Here is a 23,289-nt window from a genome sequence, read left to right as displayed (position 1 = left end):
AACGGTTATATCCCATAGGATTAGTGAATTTCTCGATGGAGGTTTCCTTTCTAGGGCAATTGCTCTTGACATATCAAAGGCCTTCGATAAGGTTTTGCATAAGAGCCTACTTCACAAGATTTCCAGCTATGGTATAACTGGAAATGTTTTCTCAATAATTAAATCATTTCTCTCTTATAGGTTTATAAGAGTAGTGGTTTATGGGCAGCAATCAGAGGCCCACAGTATTAATGCTGAAGTCCCTCAGGGGTCGATCCTGGACCTAACTCTCTTCCTGATCTACATTAATGATCTTTCAAATCACATCCTTACATCATTCGTAGACATTTTTGCTGATGACACTACCATCTATGGTAACACTCATCTAGCTGAAAACACTATCAATAATTCCCCCCACTCTTTATCTGTGCCGAAACCTAAACGTAGATTCCATGAACAAAGCTTTTTTCTTAGAACTGCACGCCTGTGGAATTGCCTTCCGTTTTCCTGCTTTCCGGCTGAGTACAATATGGTTGTCTTCAAGTCTAACATAAATAAGTTCTTGATGAACCGTTCCATATGAGTTAACAAATTTACCGAATTTTCATTACTAATGATTACTATATTTTCCAATTTCTACTGTACACTCTTTAACCCTTATCCTTGAGTGGTCTCTTGGCCTTGATAATGTGGTGATGCCTGTGTAAAAAAAAAAAATCCTTTTTCTCCCTAAAGAAAACAACTCGTGTAGAGTATTGATGCAAGGAAAATAACTCTCGTTGACTAAAAGATTTTGTTTTGTCTTTTTTAGAAAAGAATTTGGATTGCTAAAACTAAATAAGTCTAATGAGAAATTTAAGTATTTTATATATTAAATAAGTATGGCAAGTTGAGGCATAATTGTATACACAATCTTATCTTTATTTTCGCTGTGGTAAAGGGTCAAGTTTAACCCTTTGTTTCTTTTTTCGTTTTTCCATTATTATAGAAAATGCACTAGCAAACCAAAACAATAAGTATGTTTTTTTTTTATTTACTGCAATTTGAAAATAAACCTTTTTCGATTTCCGTTTTGAGAGAATTCATTGAGGTAAGAATATTTGATGAATTAATTACTTTCAATTACGACAAGTTAAAAAGAAAAACATTTGTTGTTGTATTAAAAAAAATGATTGCATTTTTCTTTCATAACATTTTTAATTTCCTTTGCAACTATCGTCATATTTTCAAAATTTTGATAAAAAGTTCAATTCCACTAAGTTGCGTTGGTTCTCGTCTAAAAAAATAAATCAATAAGTCAACACAGCTTCAATCCGTTCCATCACTGCAATGTTGCATCTCTGTGTTTTTTTTTACAAATATTTTAATGGAATATGCCCTGATGAACCCGTTGCACTTGTACCCCCCCCTCAACGTACATATCCCCGACAAACCTTCTTAGCAACAAAATCTCACCCCTTCACTGTTGAGGTCCCTAAGTGCCAGAAAGTTTTCTTCTACTCTAATAGTTTCTTCCCTTTAACAGCTAGACTTTGGAATTCCCTTCCTGCTACCTGTTTCCCTGATTGTATTGATATGCAAAAGTTTAAATGTAACATAAACCAACATCTTGTTAATCTTTTCTAGGCATGGTCCCAATTAGTAGCCCTTTAGGTCCAAGTGGCGATATGCCTTGTTAGGTGGGGGAGGGGGGGGCGTGAGTAAAAAGAAAGAAGAAAAAAAAGTCAGCGAAAGTTATTTCCCTTGCATCAGTGCTGTTGCTGTACACACTATGAGTGTTAACCAGTCTCTAAGGAAGATAACTCTACTTATTCTAAGTGGAGTTATTTCCCCTGGACTCGGTAATAAAGAGTAACTGCCATGGACAAGCTCAACTGAAACCCTCTGGACAGGAGCTTTTCATCATAGTGATTTACCTAATTGAAATAACAATATAACCAGTAAAGAAGTTGTTGATTTACTAATTTATTTAATAAATAAAGTTTTGTTCTTTAAAAAAGAAGATAAATTCACAATGTAAGTTTAGTAAGCCAATTCAACGCAGATTTTTAAAGAAATAAACAAACATTTGTTTATAAATCAAAGTACTTTTTTACATAATCTCATCTTCATCAGAATAGGCACATTTTTTTTTTTTTTTTTTTTTTTTTTGTTATCAACAGTGATTTTCAAATGTTCAGGTTAGAAGATTTGCATAAAATTTGCATAGAAGTTATATAAAGATATGTTTTCTCCGTAATAAAAGCTGGTCATTTGAAAATCATCGTTAATAACACTGAACGGGTCTTGTTTTTCTTAGTGACATCATGCCACAAGGGATAAATAAGATGAAAAAAAAAACTATCCTGATGAAGATGTTATTCCATCGAAAAGTAATTTGATTTATAAACAAATAAATGTTTGTTCATTTTTTTTTAATCTGCGTTGAATTGGCTTACTAAACTTACATTTTGGATTTGCATTTAATAACACTTATGACAGAGAAAACATATCCTTATAAAGAAAAAAATGTTTTTCAAAATTAAAATTGTCTTTTTATAAGGTTTTGTGAAAATATAAGATGAAATTATAACCCCCACATTCACATTATAATGTACAACTGCATTGGAGAGAAAAACGTGGAAGCTAATGATTGGACAAGACTACATTGAGTAGAATTTGGAAACGGTTGACCGGTTTCGTGTGAGAACTGGAGAGTGAGCTTACAAAATATTTTAAAAATAATAAAAAAGCGTCTATGAACTGTTAAAATTAGGCACTGCCAAAACTGGGGGGGGGGGGCAGGTAAGTACTTTTTTGACGGACCGTCTTTTTAAAAATCTACCAAAAATCAGGTAATTATCCGATCAATACAAAATTTTCAGCGATTATTAAGAGAAGAATGAACTTTATAACAGTGTACTTATTTTTCATAAACAATATTTATATATATATATATATTTTTTTGCTTACAACCCCCCCCCCCTTGTTTTGAAGGGGTTCCAAATATGCTTAAAATAATCATCTGAAACTGAACAAAACATTATGTTGTTGTAAGGGACGGGATTATAGATTAAAAAAAAAAAAAATCTTATTTGGATACCTTATTTTGATGTCTGAATATCAGAACTTCGATTGTGTTTAATTATCCCGCTTTTGAGTTTTGAAGTGTGAAATTCGGTGAATATGTTAAGTAAAATAATTAAAGTTAAGCAAAACAAAAAAAAAATTTTTTTTTAATATTTATACGAAAAAAGCCATTTTAAAATCTTTAATAAATAAATTAACAATTTCTTTTTAGCGAGCCGAATAATGCATGACCATTATTAAACAGGGCATGCTTTGAAGAATCGATACAAAAAAAAATTTGATAAATATTGTGCCCTTTGTGTTAAAAATATCATTATTTTTTCGATCAAGTTTGGAAACGTTTGCCGCCTTTCGACTACGGTGGACCAAACGCGCTGAAATAATTTTTTTATTCTGCTTTAAATTGCCCCCTCCCTATTTTGGAGAGCCTGGCCCCCACACACATAAACATTAAAAACCAAACTCATACAAATGGTCACCCATCTGGTACTGGCCTGCCTCAGCATTAATAATACATTGAAATTTTTGTCACTGAAAAATAAGTTTTTTTTTGGCTTTTTGGTCTTCCGTAGTTTGCTTTTTATCAAGTACAAATGTAAACAGTAATCAAATCGACTCGAAGTAACTGGTTGCCTATATGAATAAGTGGAATTATTTGAAATCCAGGTACTTATATTATAATATTTTTGCATATTCTCATAGAAAATCATCCTAAATCTTAGACAACAAATAAACAAATTAATTCTTTCAAAAACCTTTTTTTTTTTAACTATTTATATACGTTTTTTGTGCAAAACAAAAAACGCCAATTGTTAACTTTTGGGGAAAATTTAACATTTAAAATTTAATTAAAAATAGTAGAAAAAGTTTTACATTATTCTGCTTTCTATATGATAAAATTCAGGGTTTTATCTTTCCGGAAAAAAAAAGTTACTCAGAAATCATGGATTTTAATAAATGTAATTTCGTTTTAAAAAACAACAACAACTTGATTTTTCGGCCATTTTTGGCGGTGCCTAGTTAAAATTATCAATGTTGTCTGTCTATTAAGAGTTAACCCGTTGCATCAAATTGTCATTGGGTCCTTTCACCTGCTGCAAAGTTGTCATCATTATCACAACTATCTTTATATTCAATTACTACTGGAGATCGGTTTACAACTTCCTTTCCTCCCTGATGACAATGATGATAACTCACAGGAGGCAACAGTATCCGATGGCAATTTAGTTAGATCATGAACAAGGTAAAACCGACATTAAATGTTAAATTAACTCAGAGGTGAGAAAAGAGAAAGTAAACTACTTTTTTTTTTATTCAAAGCAAGAAAAAGAAACTTTCCGTGTTTGTACAGATAAAGACAGAAGAAAATTACACTCCAAATTAAAACTCTTTTATATACTTATTATGTATTAGAAAAAAATAACAAAAATCTATTAACTAGAATTTCAAGACAGAGACATCAAAATGTATACAAAGCTGTCGTGCTCCTGAAGCTTTTCTATACTTCAGAGACCTGAATGACATGCAACCGACATCTCAAGATATTGGAAAAGTTTCATGAATGCTACCTGTGGAGCATTCTGGACATTTCTTAGAAGGACTACTGTACCAATCTCTGCATCCTCTAGGAGGGCAACACCATCATCATCAAAGTCATTGTCATAGTAGTTGGGCCACGTTGTTAAGATGTCGGATTCCTGGCTGCCGAAAAAAATTTTCTCTGGGCAGCTAAAAGAAGGAAAGTTTTCTCAAAAAGTCCTGAAAGCAAGCCTGAAGAAGTGTGGCATCAATACATACACATAGGGGACACAGGCCAAGGACATGGAAACTTGGAGGCAGACCATCACCAAAGGCGCAACTACCTTTGAGGCCAACCGATGTGAAGACCTTGAGGAAAAAAGAAAGAGAAGGAAGAAGAGAGAACACTCTTGAGGCAACCCTCCACATGGAAATGCAACTGCCTATCCTCAAAGTGTCAAATGTGAAAGGCAGTTTAAATCCAGGATTGGCCGTGTCAGCCACCTCCGCACACACCAAAACCCAGAACGCAGCCACCATCCTCACTGCTGAGGGGTCAGCAAGAGAAAGAATTGATAGTAAAAATCACATTTCATATAATTCTGAAGAAATAATTCAGTCTGTCATTTCGACAAATGTTAAGATTTCTCTGAAAGTGGATGTGAATGAGTTTCAGATTTTAAAAAAGTTTACTTCATTTCGGCAAATGTCAAATTGTTTATTAACTTCTTAGGTGAAATCATTTGGAATAGTTAGAATAGTCCCATGTTAAGAATGACTTTTGAAAACCATTCTTAACATGTGGAACAAGTGGGGGGGGGGTCAACGTTATCCGGAAATTTCATCCTCTTAGGTGAATTACCTCCCCTATTTTAGGTAACTCTCCCCAATAGGTCATGTTGACTTATGTAAAATATGATAAAATTGATTTTTATTTTCAATTAAAATTCTACCCCTTAAGTTTTCAGTAAACTTTGGTGATAATACTTATTTTTTGCCTGATACAGAAGTATATTGAAGAGTTTTTAATTGGAATGTGATTTTCATCTGTGTTTTTTTTTTTTTTTGTATAAGCACCAACACGTTTAGAATACTAGTTTAGAAAAAAAAAAAAAAAAAAAAATTAGCATAATTTTTTACAATACTTAATGTAGCATGTAGTTTAATAAAAATTTATTTTCAAGTTACGTACATTCTTTGGAATTTTGTGTCCACCAATCTCAGTATCAAAGTTTTGGGATGTAGCTGACCACTGATTCAGAACTGCACACCGGTGCGTTTCATTCAAAACTTGCTTAAGGAACCTGAAAAAAAAAAAAAAAAAATGGGGAACAAAAATATTATAATGAATGCTTATACAATGGTCATTCTAAAAATAAGGCCTTTTATTTTTTTTAACTCAAAAACTAAAATGTTGAAGAGCTATGAAGATGGAAATGGTACTATTAACACTAGCGACCTTTTGTGCTCCTGAATTAATTTTTCTACATAATCATCACTATTCTCTCTGCACTTTTGATGTCTTGGCCAAAAAAGTCCGGAGCATGCTTTATCACTCACATCTCTGCCGTCACTCTGAAATTAACGAACCTATTTCTTAACTGTGTTCATATCAACTGCATCAGCTTTGTAAACGTTCAACAGGCACCGGTGAATGATGATCAATTCAATTTTTCTGCACAGAGGAATTCAATGAAACATTTCTGTTTCTGATGTATGTCCATACCCCCTTTGATCCATTCGGAGAGAATAAAAATACGAGGCATTATTTTGGGAACTTCCATCGTAGATACAAAAATAATAAATATTGTTTCAGTGTGGGAGCAGGAGTGACGAGCTCCAATAATAAGCCAGTTTTCATTCTAAAACACAAGGCCTAGGTTTTCTGCCTATCTGCAGCAATGTGATCGATCAAAGTTTAAACTCAAACTTTACTCAAAGTACAGATGTAGTCATTGGTGTTCAGTTTGAGGCTTTTGCTGGGTTCATTGTTGATGATCTAAACTTCATTGATAAACAGTGTCAGATCATTAAGTAGATTTTCCTCTATCTTCATATTTCTCTATCTCAACTTATATATAAAAGGTACTTTGTGTGTGTGTGTGTGTGTGTGTGTGTTCCCTATGGACTCTGGAATGGTTCAGATGGTTTTTTTAAAAAATTTCATACAAATATACGTTGTGTCTGGAGTGTTTTGTACAGAAATGCCTCCAATAAGTATCGAAAATCAATAACTGAAAAAATCCAATTAAAGAAACAACAGTCTGATTTTAACCAAAGTTAACACTATGATACAGCCTAACATCACAAATGCATTTGAGCAATTTTATCATTGCACAAGTAGAAGGGCACGGCATATAAAAGCAACAGTAGGTGCTTTGATAAAATGGGGGGGGGTATTTGAAACAAATATTTTTTGTTTAGAGCACAATTGAACTTGATTTTTGCATTTTAAACTTTAATTTAAGCCATTATATAAAAATAATCTTATAAAATCAACAGTAGGTTCTCTACAGTGCAATGTAGACTAAAATGTATTGTGGACTAAGTCACTGTGGGGAGGCATGCAAAGCTTTCTCCCATTGCACCATGGTGGTTCCCAACTAGAGTAGGCATATAATCGATTTGATTGAAAAATGGGCAATTTCACCAACTTGATAACCATAAAAGTATTGGAAGTGTGGAACATTTGTTGATCCTCATTCAATCCCGGGCAATGTTGGGTCTCCCTGTTAATTATATATATATATATATATATATATATATATATATATATATATATATATTTATTTATATATATTTATATATCAAGTAAAAGTTTTTAATTATATATATAGTCTTAAGCTTTGAATAAAAAAATGCAAAAATAAAGAATGCAAAATAAAGAAAAAAAATATTAATTTTAACCTATCGCAGACTTAGCACCTACATAATCCGACTTCTAAAAAGTTTATAATGACAAAAGAGAATTCATTTATATAAGGAGGAAAGAAAGAAAAAAAAGCACTGACTAAAGTTGTTAAATAGAAATAGACTTAGCACTTGCATGAGTTGATTTCGTAAAAGTCTTCAATTTTAAAACAGAATTTAACTACATAAGGATGAAAAGAGAAAACCTTAACTAAAATTTTGTAAATAGAAAATGGGGATCATCAGCTGCTTACCATGTAGCTATAAATCAAGAAGTATAAATAAAGCCAAGTATAAATATTAATATTTATATAATAATCCCAACCAAATAAAAAAGCGCCATATAACCAAAATAAGAAATAGTTTGCCATAGAAGAACACAATTTCAGACTGAAAATAAATTATATTTTACAAGAACTTATTGTTCGACCAGATACTCAAATAACAAATATTAAAATTTCCTTAATCTGCAAAGTTTCAAAGAAATGCATTCTTCTCATCAGAGGAAAGATATTAGCAAATGAACATTAGAGCGAAGCTATGACTTTGCTAGCATTGGCATAAATTGAAACTGCATCATATGAAAACTAGTCATATGCCAGTACCAGCAATACACACACATATATATATATATATATATATATATATATATATATATATATATATATATATGTGATACAGAAAGAATATTATTCTAAATTCCAGTGACAATGAATTTATTTATTTAACTGTTGATTTTTTTCAAAGAAAAATTTTGCTATATTTTTACATAGTTTTTTTTCATAGAAAAATTTTGCTAAATTTTTACATAGATTTTTTTTTTCATAGATGACCAGCTGAATTACTAGGTCCAATATCAACCCCACAGTTCATCAACAGACAGAATTTAGCCTAACGTTTTTCTTTCTCCAGTCCACTTAAATTTGAAATAGTATTTTTATCAATTTGCAAATTTGATGGATTAATCAGAAAAATATTGGGTTGTTACTCAAAAAAAAAAAACAAACAAACATGTAAAAAAAAAACTGAAGAATCTCTAACCGAAATGCTAATTATTTTGAATTCAAGAATCTCTAACCGAAATGCTAATTATTTTGAATTCAAAGAAAAACAGACACATCAAAATAATTTTTTAAAAAATCAAACGCTTTAAGAAATAATATTTCAAACAAAACATTTTTTATTTTCGTTTAAGCATTACTTACTTTAATTTTTTTAAATCTTCCATAGTTGGTTCCCCTTCCTTTAAAGTTTTGATCTCTTTGGCAAGTTTTGTCTGGATGTCACCATGAGTAGCAAGGAAATACAGCGTCCATGTCAGCACTGCAGACAAGAAATTGCAACAAACAAAACAATCAGTATTGCTTTCATATATCATTAAAAAAATGATCAAATATTCTTGTCTTTTATAACCTTTATTTCCATCATTTAATTTTACCTTTATTAATAGCATCAGAAAATTCTTTAGTGTTTTTTTTTTACGTAGGCATAACCACTTATCTAGGCCCATAGGCCACTCGAGGATAAGGGTTAAAGAGTGTACAGTAGTAAAATTGAATAATATAGTAATCGTTAGTAATGGAAATTCGGTAAATTTGTTAACTTAAGTGGAACGGTTCATCAAGAATTTGTTTACATTGGATTTGAAGACAACCAAATTGTAATCAGCTGGAAAGCAAGCAAACGGAAGAGAGTTTCACAGGCGTGCAGTTCTAAGAAAGAAGCTTTGTTCATGGAATTTATGTTTAGGTTTAGGCACAGATAAAGAGTGGGGGAAATTATTGCTAGTGTTTTCAGCTAGACGAATGTTTCTCATGAAAGTTTGGCGAGGTGGGGGACCATAGATTGGAGGTCAGATAAGCACTTGCCATGAAAATAACGATAAAGCAGAGACAGACTCGCAACATCTCTTCTGTGAGAAAGAGGTTGCAGGGAAGAGAAAATGGGCATCCCCTATTAGGCTACGAAGTCTATTTGAACTTGATCAAGGTAGAATAAGTCCTTTCTAGCAGCTCCTGCCCAGATGTAGCAACAGTACTTCATCATTGGACGTACCTGGCTCTTATATAGGTAAAGAATTGCATCAGCAGTGAGATATGTACTAGATCTATAGAAGGATCCCACTATTTTTCCAGTGACCTTGGCAACAGATTTGATATATTTGTTCCATTTCAGATCAGAAGTAAAGGTCAAGCCCAGAAGCTTGTCAAAACATGAGGCCTTCCCAAGACGAGAGCCATTCATTTCAATTGATGCCAGATGGGGATCAGAGTGTTGATGATATAAAGATAAAAGCTTGGTTTTAGATGCATTAAAAGTAACCAGCTACCTCTTTACCCATTGTACCACATACTTAAAATCAGAGGAGAGAGAATCAAAGAGAACTTGGTCATTTACGGTCTTTGATGTGTTACCATAGATGGTAGATTCAGCAGCAAAAATGTCTACGAATGATGTAAGGATGTGATTTGAAAGATCATTAATCTAGATCAGGAAGAGAGTTAGGCCCAGGATGGACCCCTGAGGGACTCCAGCATTAATACTGTGAGCTGCTGATTTCTGCCCATAAACCACTATTCTAATGAACCTATCAGAGAGAAATCATTTAATAATTGAGACGACATTTCCAGCTATAGTATAGCTGGATATCTTGCGAAGTAAACCTTTATGCCACACTCTATCAAAGTCCTTTGATATGTCAAGAGCAATTGTCCTAGAAAGGAAACCTCCATCGAGAGATTCACTAATCCTATGAGAAATAATTGTAAGCACATCTGCTGGAGATCTAGCAGAACGGAAATCATATTGCATGTCACTAAGAAGGTTATTTTTGCTGAAATGGTTGACTACTCTATTTAACACAGATTCCAGCAACTTACTCATGACATACAGGAGACATTGGCCTGTACTGAGAGGGAGATGAATTCTTAAATACAGGGCATACTGATGAGATTTTCCAGGGTGATGGGAAACAATTCTCCTTAAGACAACACTTAAACAGCTTTGTAAGTATGGATGCTAGTTCTGGTTGAAGTTTTTTGAGCACTATAATTGGAATACCGTCAGCTTAATGCTTTACTGGAATCAAGGTTTTTGCTTAGCAACATCATGTAAAAATATTTGTATGTCACATAGCGTGTTTTCTGATACAGGAGGAAATATTGGGGGGTTGGCGGCCTTGGTTGCAAATAGTAGAATTAGCTGCAAAGTTCTTGGCAAAGAGTTTGGCTTTGTCTGATGCTGAGAAAATTACCTCAGGTCCATTGATGATGGTTGGGATAGAGCACATGCTTCTGTTCAGGATTCTGTTTGATATTTGCCAAAATTGGTGCGAACCAAGCCACTGCTCAGCTACTTTGTACTTGACGAACTGAGCATACCACTCTCTCACGTTCTTTATTACTTTTTTACAGTGGTTACTGGCAATCCTGAAAGCAGCTTTAATTTCAGTACATCTATTTCGTTAGAAGCAATGGAAAAAGTGATTTCTGTGTGATATGGTAGCACCACATTCTGGAGAGAACCACGGTTGGCTGTTAGGTTTTTGCTGGAACTTTTTTACTATGCGTGTTGAAATATAATTCTTTACATGTATTCCAGGAATTAGTTTGGTCATCATAAAGTTTAGGGATACTAATTCTCTAATAATTATTTTACCTAAAATTAATTATTGTACCTAAAAAGTTTTTAAAAAAGAATATGATTTGGATGCCATCAGCTAGAATCAAAACCAAAGTAATTAGTGCTACAACTTCATCTGAGCTAAGTTCATATGCATATTAAAACTTAAAAAATTAACACAGATAAACATACAAATGTGTATTTACACCTGCATAGAAGATACACGTTCAGTCGATTTACACCTAACAAATTCTAATTTTTGTAATTTTGACCCCTTAGCAGATATTTTTACCAGCTAAAGACAAAATTGAATTTCTTTCACAGGTCCGAATCCCCTATACATCAATGCAGAAAAGGTTACTTTTATATATTAATACTTGCAGGCTGCCTAGCATTGCCCAGTCATAAAATATGCTTCAATATGTTTGATACGGATATTTCTTTTTGTTTTTTTTAATATAAGAGGTAATTCTGAACCAGAACCTAATTTGCTACAAATTTAAATAATAAAAAGAGAAGAGGAATATTCGTTTTATTTATTTTTAAGAATATTTAGCTTTGAATAATCAGTTATTCTTTGTTATTGTAGTGAAATCTGAAAATTGAAATATTAAATTTCAAGTGAAACCAATGGTATCTACTGAATTGTCATGTCTCAGTAATGAAAATATCCAAAAAAATAAGGTAGAAAATTAATTATTAATGCAAACAGTTTTCAAAGAGAATTAGTGAAAACTAAGTTTTGCTAAATCGGCAAAAGATTTTCAGTTTTCAGAAAATATTTACCTCCCTTTTGTTACGATTAGAACTCTCCGGTTTCTTTTTTTTTTTTTTTTTTTGCAAAACTCAATTTTCGCTAATTGTCTTCGAAAACCATTTTCATTAACAATTAACTTTCTTCCTCATCATTTGCCATAATTTTTGGATATGTTCATTACTGTGACATGACAGTTCAGTAGATACCATTGGTTTTACTTGAAATTCAATATTTCAATTTTCAAATTTCGCTACAACATTGAAGAAGAACCGAATTACCATTTTTATGGAAGAAGAAAAAGTAATTTGTCATTTCTTCTGAATAGTATTAATCCTCACATTTATTATTTCAAAAGGAATATTATTTCTAACAGTAAAATATACACGTTGATGTTGTGGAGACACAGAAGTTTAAAATCCGGTCGATAGTTTCGCGCATAGCGAATACACAGACACAATACACAACACTTTTAGTTTAGACATATAAATTATCGCCTTTTATCTCCAGCAGTGCATGTTTTAGCCCCTAGGTGGTGACATCAACTTCCTTTTCCGTATCTCTCTCTTTTTTCTCTTGCCCTTTTGTCCGTGGCATCATACAAGAATGGACAGGCAAACTTACACTCCGAGTTGGTTGCACATGCAAACCGACTCGAATTATGGAACGATATCTGCGTATCGAATAGCCTTACAGAGACAACTTTGAAAAAAAAAATCATAAACAATGAACGGTATAATTACTGAATTAACTCTGTAATCGCATTGAACAAAATATCTTATCCCCATACCATCATGAAGATCAATAACAACACGTACACAAACACGTATGGCTTTATGCAATTTTCACTAAAAGCTATTGCCTATATAAAAAAACGTACAACTATTCTTTATTAATAAACTCAGTACCTACTTCATTAATTTACGTCGTCTGAACATACAATGCTACTGCAACAATGGAGAAAGCGTCGTGGAATTTCTACAAGCAATAATATAGATCAACTACGATCCATGTTAGCACATTTCTTCAGGTCGAAAAAAAAACTTTAACATGTTGAAACAGAAATTAAAAACAATATCACCGCTTATCAAGTCTTGAAGGCCACTGGAGGATAAGAGTTCCTATTAACTTTGCCTCTCCACAAGGGCAGAGTTAGACACCAAGGTCGTTTTTTTAATGTGAATAAAAGGAACAAAAATAAAAAAAATGTCTCAGCCGTGAAGGATTTCTCCTCCACTAACTGAGAACAAAAAATTGAAAATTGACTATTTGAATTTTTTTACAATTATAATTGTAAAAAAATTCAAATAGTCAATTTTTTTTTTAACAAATAAGGCAAAGGTTATACGTTCAAAAAACAGATTGCTATGAAGGTCAATTACTTACGTCCACCAAGCGTATGAAAATCAAATAAGATGGTGAGAAAACAATCCGTGATGATCTGTTCATCCGTTGCTTTGGAAGTCAACAATGTGTCAATCAGAAGGTGGGTCTTGGATTTCGATTTTGTTTCGCGGTGATTTTCAATGGCTTTTGCCAGAATCGTTTCAATGGCCTCTTGAGCTGAAGAAAACAAAATGAATATTGATTTCAGAATCAGTATTCTCATTTCATTATATTTAGTTTTGTTAAATATCCAAGCCGTGAGTACCAAAAAATTATTTTTATTTTATTCTTTTTTTTTATTCAATTTTCCCCCCAAATAAGGCACAGTGCCACTTTGAAGTAGGGGGCTACTATCGGGAACATAGGTTGCAGGGATATTAAGAAGGGAGATGAGTAGCAAGATGTCTGTTCACATTACACTTGAACTTCTGCAAGTCAGTACAGTTGGGAAAGCAGAATCCCGGAAGGGAGTTCCACAGTCTAGCAGTTGTGGAGAATAAACTGTTGGAGTAGAAGGCTTGTTTACATCTAGGGATCTCTACTGTGTAGGGGTGGGATTTAGCTGCTTGTCAGGTTTGTCGGGGGTATTTATGTCGAGGGTGTACAGAGCATTCACTATTAAAATACTTGTAGAACAGGCAGAGGGATGCAACATTCCATCGATGGGACAGAGGCTGAAGCCTAGATGACAGATCAGGACCTATCAAGTTAGGGACTCTCTTCTGAACCCTGTCTAGGAGTAAGGGACAAGTAGCAGATGCACCAGCCCAAATATGACAACAATACTCCATACATGGGCGAATGGTGGCCTTATAGAGGTATAGGATGCTTTCAGGCATTAGTAGCTTTGACAAGATGAAGTGCACCTGGCAACAGGATACAAGAAACAACATAACGTTATCAGTTGTCGAGAGATAAAATAATTGTCGGAGTTATGAAAAGTTCATTTGAATAAAAATAATGCACTTAACATCAGAAACCATCCAAATGGAAAGAAACAACATAAACATGACCAACTGTTTTTTAAAATTTTTTTTTAAATAGCAATCACCGCTTATCAAGTCTTGAAGGCCACTGGAGGATAAGAGTTCCTATTAACTTTGCCTCTCCACAAGGGCAGAGTTAGACACCAAGGTCGTTTTTTAATGTGAATAAAAGGAACAAAAATAAAAAAAATGTCTCAGCCGTGAAGGATTTCTCCTCCACTAACTGAGAACAAAAAATTGAAGTATAGCATCAGAACAGATACTACACTTTGATATTTATTTGCTTCCCCACGAAAGCAAATTAGACACAAGATCGCTTTTTAATGTAGCAGAAAACCAGCTGCCCCATAAAGGGGGCACTCTGGTAGTGTCAAAATAAATAGCAATTGCCCCAATATGAAGGGTTTCCTCCATATTTACCGAGACCTAATTACTTAAGTGAAGCATCAGAGCAGATATTACACTTTGATCTTGGCCCAAAAGCCAAAATTTCTCTCTTATGGGATTTCTAGGATAAGAGTTAATTGCGTGTTAGATGGACGGTGAGACAACACCATGATGATCAATAATGGTGAACTTGGGTAGGATTTAATTATACAAGAGGACGACTCAACAAAAACTTATTTATATTAGGCTTGAAAACGACAACGTTATAATCAGCTGGGAAGTAGCCCCATTTTGTTATGTTCCACAGACAAACAGTTCTGAGAAAGAAACTTTGCTCATGGAATTTTCGTTTAGTTTTTAGGCACAGATAAAAAGTAAGGGAAATTTATTTTAGTTGTTGTAGCTATTCGTTACAAAAGTTTTACGATGGGTATGATATATTAAAACTCTGTCGAACACCAAACATAATAATAAGGGTAGAGCAAAGGTAGATATGCAACGTCTCTTCTATGAGAAAGAGAAAGCAGGAGGACAAAAATGTTCTCCCCCCCCACTAGATTTCAAAGATGGTTTTGTACCCTGTCAAGGCAGGAAAAGGTACTCTTAGGAGCTCCACCCCAGATGTGGCAACAGTACTTTATCTTAGGACGTATTTGACTCTTGTACAGATAGAAGATTTGTATTAGAAGCGAGATATTTTATGGAGCGGTAGAATGATCCTACTATTTTTTAGTAATTTTGGCAACGGATCTGATGTAGAGCTTCCATTTCAGGTCAATAGTAAAGGTCAATCTTAGAAGTTTGTCAAATGAGGATGCTTTCTCAGTATAAGAGTTGTTCATTTCAATTGGGGCCAAGAAATGTTGAAAGGTCATTTTTGACAGAAGTACAAGCAGATGCAATCAAGTTGCACCCACCAAGAAGAGAAAAAAAAAAGACATATTTAGAATTTAACACACAGAGCACATAATAAAGAAAAATTGCTTTAAAATCTTAAACAAGCCGAGGGGAAAAAAAATGTTCAAATAACTAAACTTAACTATAAAAGATTAGCCATTTATGCCCTGGTTGAACTAATTCGTTCAGTCGTAAATAAATGGATATAACAGCATAATGTGGGAATAGATTCAAACGTGCCTTGTATGTATTAGTTCAGTATTTTTTATTTAAATATACTTTTTTTCCAGTTTGAAGACAATCATGGTATCTGTTATATCGTAGGATGCGTTAGGATCAATATAACATAAAATATCTTACTGCAGGGTGTCCAGCCTTCACATGATGAAAGAATGGAATAATTATGAACAAATAAGAAAATCACTCGTTGTTACATAACGATATACATTTATTATGAAGACACACACACGTAACGACAATTCAAACATAATACATGAAAGGTTAGAAGTCCAAGTATGATAACAGGAACGAACGGGAATGATGCTCACTTCTCTATTTTGAAAGTTACTTTGTTTTTTCCCTCCACTCTCTACTTCAGGTCGCTGACCTCGTGAGAAATCACAAGAATTTAAAGTCTAGGACTACGGCCAAGGGGAAGCAATTTTGCTTAAAGAAGTAAAGAATTACTCCCCTTGCATTATACTTTTGTATCGTCCTAACAGTATCATTACCTTTTAAACTTACTAAAATTAGCAATAAATATTTTTTAATCATCTACATCATAATTCAGGTCATAAAGTGTTAAAACTGTATAACGAACAAAGGTTACTCCCTTCCCCAATGTAACTGACATAGTATCACCTGTGTCAAGCAAAATAGCTACGCTAATTGATATATACGGAGATCCTGGCACTTCTTTGAACCAACTCATGAAATGGTTGAAACAAGGGTGATTGAAATAAGATTTGAGTTCCAAAAATAAAGTTATGCTTAAAAATCTAATAAACTGACTCACCATCACTGAAAGCTTGACGTCGATGGCTTTCTGGTTCAGCAAGATCTTGGAGAAGTTTCTCAAATTCGTTCCAACACTTTGAAAAGAAAAAAGTAACAAAATTCAATGACTAAAAAAAGGTGGTAAAATTACAGTATAGTTAACAACCATAAAAATAAATAAATGCAAATCTGGCATATATAGATACTTAATTTCCATCACTTTTCATGTTAGTTTCTGATAGCCTGGAGGTTGAATATCAGCTTACAAAGTCAAGGGTGACTTTGTGACTAAGTTCAAATCTTCTAACTGGCAGTAATCATCTCCTACACAGAAGATAACCTCAGTTCGAAACATGTGTCTTGTAGGTTCAAAAATAATTATTAATATCTATTTTAAAGTATTATTTTTGATAACAAATAAATTCACCAAACGTATTGAAATTTTATTTTCTATCAATTCGTATGCTGTTAAAGTACAAAAAATTTGTATACTGTTAAAGTACAAAAAATTTGTATACTGTTAAAGTATAAAAAATTTGTATACTGTTAAAGTATAAAAAATTTGTATACTGTTAAAGTATAAAAACTAATTGTAAGATTTATTGCATTCAAATCTGTTCTTATTATTATGCTCACTTATCGAAAGACAAAAAAAAAAACATGGCAGCTGAGATTTCAAAGATGATTGCCTATCTTCGGATGAAAAGATAGTAAAAAGAAATATCTTTTTTAAAACCTACCCTACCATTAACCTAAAGTCCTGATTGATGACTTGCCACTCAGACTTAGGGTTAGTGATGAGATGTTATTTTATTTTACTACTTTTGAAGGAATCAAGCTCCATCAACATCAGAGCAACAAGTGGACATCTTGTTTCATTTTCAAGTGTCAAAAGAAAAAAAAAAAAAAAAGAGACACTATTAGGTTGGTTCATAAATAATGTTGTTTTGTTATATATAGTTGAACATCAAAAAACGACATTTTTGCACCAACCTAATAATTTTGAAATAAAATTCTTAAAGAGAGTTTCAGAACATTAAAAGTATACAGGTCGTAGAAAAATAAATTGTAATGCATTTGGTATAAATTATTTGTAGTATCATTTAACTAGAGGGAAATGTTTTGAATTGGATGATCAGGCTTTTATACGCTTTCGACTAGCCTTTCATTACTGCTTTGCTTACTTATATTTTCTCTATCGTTCTCCCTCGTCAGGACTGTACCCTAATCGATCAGGTCTCTTTTTTTTTTCTTTTAATAATTGTTATTGCAATTTTCTTAAAAAAAAAATAAAAAAAATCCTCGTTTACTGAATTAATTGTAAAAATATAAAAAAACTGTAATGATGAAGCGGTAATTTGATGCCGAATTGTCCCCCCCCCCCGTCCCTGTCGAATTTTCTATGTATCAAAAACCCATTTTTAAAACCATTTTAAACATGCGAAAGAAACTGAAATTTAGGGAATATTTATAAATTGATGGCGACTAAAATTGAAGATAACTAAATTTTTATAAAGGGCTTCCACTCCATACTAACTCACTTGGCATAAACCTAACTTAATATAGTCCACATTACAACCCCTTACACCTAGCAGCCATGTTTCACAATTAATAATGAATGATTAATAAGTTTAGGAATGAATCCTGTACATACAAAACATATATATATATATATACACTAGGAAAAGTACCTGTCATTTACTGGGTTCAAAAACAGCCTACAGAAAATGGACTCTGATTTATGAAAGTATGATAGGTTATGAAAAGGGAGGGTTGTAAAGAGATAGCTTCGAATTTGGGGGTATCAAAACTAAAGAAAACTATGATGAAAGTAAAAATAAAATATATAAACCCCATAATTTATCATACCATACCTGTTCACACTGAAACACTTATCACAATATTCTGTGGATATATATTAAAAAACCTTGTTAAACTTTGTGACATATTTCCATTCTATGGAGGTCAGGCGCGAACGTACACCCTATAATTTTATTATACCATATTTCTTCAAACTAAAACATAATTATCAAAGTATACTTACGCAGATAGATATGAAAAGTCTTTATTAAAGTTTGTGCCTATTTCCATTCTATGGAGGCCAGGCGCAAACGCAGACCCCACAATTTTATTATACCATCCCTATTTAAGTTAAAACATACTTATCAAAGTATTCTTATGTACATCTATATCAAAAACACTTGTAAACGTTTTTTTTTTTCATTTAATTTTTTTATTTCCATACTTTGTGGACCAGGCGCGAACGCAGACCTCACAATTTTAATGAACCATCGTTCCAACAGATCAAACATACCCATTCCTGTGTCTCGATACATCTTCTATCATTATATGTGATCAGTTTTCTATAATAGTCAACCATATAGGAGCCTATTCGTGACCAGACACACACACACATACACAGACATACACACACACAGACATTCAGCTTTATATTATAGATATGTATGCAAATATATATATATGCAAATATATATATTTATTACAATAATAATTTCTTAATACCTATAGACACTAGTTTTATCCTTTCCGGAATCATCAGTACAGGGGTACATGATTACTATTGTTCGGGAGGTTTGAACCTGGCCACAAAGCCATCTCTGACTCCATTAGCAAAGAACAAACCTCACGGCCAATCTCAATCATGAGAAATATTGTTAAAAGTTAAACATTTATTTTTTTTAAATGTCGTAATATCCGGCCATAGTGATCTAATGATTGTAACATCATGATCTTCGCATGCAAGCTTAGGAGATCGACTTTCTATTTCAACTTTAAATTGTTCAACAATAAGAACTGAATTTCTTAAAGGGGCTGACGTAATTATTACAATAATAATTTTTTAATACGTTACAGACACTAGAGTTTGAACCTTTCAGGAATCATCAGTCCAGAGTGCCACGATTACTACCGGTCGGGAGATATGAATCCAGCCATGAAGCCATCTCTGACCCCATTAGTAAGGAACGAACCTCACGGCTAATCTCAACTAATATATATATGTCACCCACATACAGTACTGTTTCGCTGTATCACAGCTTATCAGTGAAGCTAGACCACCAACTACCTTAAGCCAGGATTGATATATATATATATATATATGCAGTGCCCTGCAAAAGTTTACAATACAGATTTGAAACAGTCAATCTTTTATTTCTAGCTCCCAAATGTTAATGAAACTTTTTATAAACAGAAAATGTACTGAAACTAAGGAAAACTCCTCTTCTTAAGCCAAAGCATGTTCGTACTAGGCTTGATTTTGCAAATGAGTATGCAAGCAAGTCTCTAGAGTTTTGGCATAACGTGCTTTGGTCAGATGAGACTAAAATTGATTTGTATGGCACTCCAAAAACACTGAAAGTTTGGAGAAAAAAAGATACTGAATACCAGTCAAAAAACATCATTCCAACAGTAAAATTTGGAGGAGGATCCATTATGATCTGGGGTTGTTTTAGTGCAGGAAGTATGGGAAAAGTGGGAAAAATTAAAGGAAAAATGAATGGAGCACTTTATAGGTGTATCTTGGAGAAAAACCTTAAAGAAAGTGTGAAGTTGCTTGAATTGAAATCAGACTGGATCTTTCAACATGATAATGATCCAAAACACACTGCAAACTTACACAAAATTTGTTCAATTCAAATAAAGTGAATGTTTTTAAAGTGTCCTGGTCAATCTCCCGATCTCAACCCTATAGAGAATTTATGGGGAGAATTGAAATTACAGGCCCATAGAAGAGAACATTTAAATCTGCGAGAATTGGAGAGAATTTGAGTGGAAGTATAGAATAAAATAACACAAGACACATGTAAGAAGTTCGTAGGAGATCACTCAAAACGTCTGCATGCTGTAATCAATAATAATGGTTATGCTACAAAATACTAGATATTATTTTGTAAATTTGTTGTAAACTTTTGCGTTGCTAATTATTGGGTTTTCTTTTTGCATTGTGTTAAATTATTATTTTTCTTTATTTTTCCCACTGTTCCTATTTTAGTTTCAATACATTTTCTATGTTTATGAAAAAATATCATTACCATATATATATATACAGTGCCCCGCAAAAGTTTACAATGCACATTTGAAACTATCAGTTTTTGTATTTCTAGCTTCCAAATGGTAATGCAACTTTTTATAAACATATATATATATATATATATATATATATATATATATATAAACAACAAAGTAAAATTCTGAAAAATAAAAATCAACATTATTCATCAAATGTTCAAAAACAAAGAATATAAAAAATTTTCCTTATTCCATGGAATTTCAAAATTTGTTTTAGAATTTTTGCTGAATTAATAATGTAAATATTTATTTTTCATCATTTTGTTTTATATTAATGTTATATATTTATTATATTAAGTATTGCCTTTTAAAGATGGGTTCTAATATAAAATATCTATATTTTCATTATTCTTATGTATAAGGTGGCTGTCTACTTGGTTTAAAGTGTGACCACCTTTCAGAGATTTTTGTGTTTTTTTATTTACTTTGTTTTGGGGTTTTTTTTTGGGGGGGGGGGAGGGGTCAGAAAATAAGATCTAATATAAAATATCTATATTTATCTTATTCTAATTTAGGAAGACACAATTATGTTTACAAGGGCATAATAAATTTATGGTAGTTAATACTAAAAGTGTGAATTCAATTAGTCATTGATACCGGCAGTTTCATGCGTGGGAAATTTAACCCAATTGGCTAAGAAATAAATCAGTAAAATGAATAAAATGCAAAATAGATGCTTTGGGAGTTTAAATTGGTTAAATAAAAGAACACAAATTTTTGCTTGAGAGTCAGGTTCATTTGGGACATCACATTGTCCGCAAGCATTTTTGACGAGTGTTGTTTATTTTTCATGTTATTAATGAACAGACGAAACAAGGCCTACTGCCACTGCTAATGCTAAGAGCAACTATCTCATGCTGCCAGTGAAGATACTACAAGCAAATGTGGTCACAGTTGTTGTTGATGAAAGGAATTACTTAACCAATCCCATCTAAACATCCCTGGTTCTTTTCAGAGTCTTCAGCACCATAACCAAACACATCTTCCAGAAATATACACCTGAATCAGCACACATTGCAACAAATAAATAAAAAAAAATATATCTAAAATTTGTGAAGTGTAACAAAGAAAAAACTGTGCAGTCGAATGGCAAAACTTTCTTCTCTGTTCATAAAATATAACGAAGAATAAGCAATGATGACCACCCACCGTGTCAAAGTTTCTGCGCAACTTCAAAATTTCCTCATTGTTCTCAAAATAATTGCCCAGAGTTTTGAGTAACTGGAACCTGACGGAGAGCGCCATCATATGTTCTTCAATTGGAATGTGCTGCTCACTCATGGACGACCATTTTGACAACAGCTCATCACTTATCTGAAAATAAAAAACATAAATCGAAATTAAATGTTGGTGAATTTTTTTATGGTAATCACTCAAGACAAGGCATGAAGCCACTTGATGTAAGGAGCTAACAAGAACAAAATATGATTATTACAAAGACAGTTGATTGGTTGTTTTTGTTTTATGACATATCAACCCTTTTCAGGTTATTTAATGCCGAATCCAAAGAGTGAAGAAAAAATTTTTTAATAGAATATATTTGTTGTTTTCAAGTCCGTTTCTATTTAACCCATAGTTGGGACCCTAACAGGTACTACTGCTCCGGGTCAGAGTGAACCTGGAAGCAATGGCAATTAAAGGGTGGCTCCACACTCCCCAAAGCCCGCAAGCTGGGGCCTCACCACTGGATATAGTTTAAGGTCATATCCAGGACCTGCAAAGACAGGATATGCTTATTGACCTTAGTCTCGAAAAGACTAAGATTGCAGGCAGAAGGAAAACAGTGACCAGGAAGAGAGTTCCACAACTTTGCAAAGAAAGCTATTGGAATAAGAAGTTGTATTACAGTGAGGTATTAAAACAGTGAATCGATGCAAGTCTCTAGGTTCATAAGTTATATGAGCTGAAAACAAAAGAAACAGAGAATAGATCAGACAATTCTGAGAGACATATGTCATAAAGGTATTTATAGAAAAGACTGTGACTAGCAACATCATGTCTATGAGAGAGAGGTTGTAGTGGGAAAGAAAGGGTAGAGCCAATCAAATTACAGATACATTTCTGCAATTTATCAAGAATCTTCAAATGGGGCACAGATTCACCAAACCAAATAAAACAACAGTATCCCATACATGGTTTGATAGTAGATTTGTAGAGATAGGGAATAGCCCCGGGGTGTAAGAAAGTGTTTAGAGAGAACTGATTTTACGAGAAGTAGAACGAGCAATGGATTTAATATGTGGATTCCAAGAAAGATTTGATGAGAAAAAAAATACCAAGAAGTTTTAGAGTCGATTTCTCATTCATTTATAAGACTCTCAGGAAGAAAAGGAACATACTTATGATTGAAGGACAATAGCCGAATCTTTACAGGATTAAATGAAACAAGCGATTTTTTACCCAATCCATAACCGAACTCAGGTCAACTTCTAGATCAACTGCATATTTTAACTGATCCGAGGAAAATGGGTGAGAAGCAATATCAGAATAGAGGGTGATGTTAATTTTCTGAATAAGATTCTCTGGAAGGGCATTGAAACAGTGTTGAACCTAGAATTGAAACTTGAGAAACACCAGCATTGATAAGAAAAGAAAATGAAGATACCCCATCAAAAATTACTTGCAAGCTTTGATCAGAAAGAAAAGTCCAAACAATGTCAAGAACTTGACCACCAATATCATAACTTTGAAGTTTAT

General features: G+C 33.1%; 1 protein-coding gene across 1 annotated transcript in view; it reads right to left on the bottom strand.

The window, feature by feature from the left end:
- The window catches only part of LOC145291443 (cytochrome P450 20A1-like), an 88,207-nt gene that overhangs the window by 4,876 nt on the left and 60,042 nt on the right, over positions 1-23,289 (bottom strand). Inside the window, exons 5-9 of the mRNA XM_080137289.1 lie at positions 21,742-21,906; positions 16,523-16,598; positions 13,238-13,414; positions 8,682-8,799; positions 5,759-5,870 (exon numbers count right to left, since the gene is read on the bottom strand). Of these exons, the coding sequence (XP_079993415.1) occupies positions 5,759-5,870; positions 8,682-8,799; positions 13,238-13,414; positions 16,523-16,598; positions 21,742-21,906 (648 nt within the window). The remainder of the gene's footprint in view (positions 1-5,758; positions 5,871-8,681; positions 8,800-13,237; positions 13,415-16,522; positions 16,599-21,741; positions 21,907-23,289) is intronic.

The sequence above is a fragment of the Euprymna scolopes genome, chromosome 12, assembly GCF_053919585.1.
Source record: "Euprymna scolopes isolate OS-2025 chromosome 12, ASM5391958v1, whole genome shotgun sequence".
NCBI classification, from domain to species: Eukaryota; Metazoa; Mollusca; class Cephalopoda; order Sepiida; family Sepiolidae; genus Euprymna; species Euprymna scolopes.
This window is presented reverse-complemented; position numbering and strand designations above follow the sequence as displayed.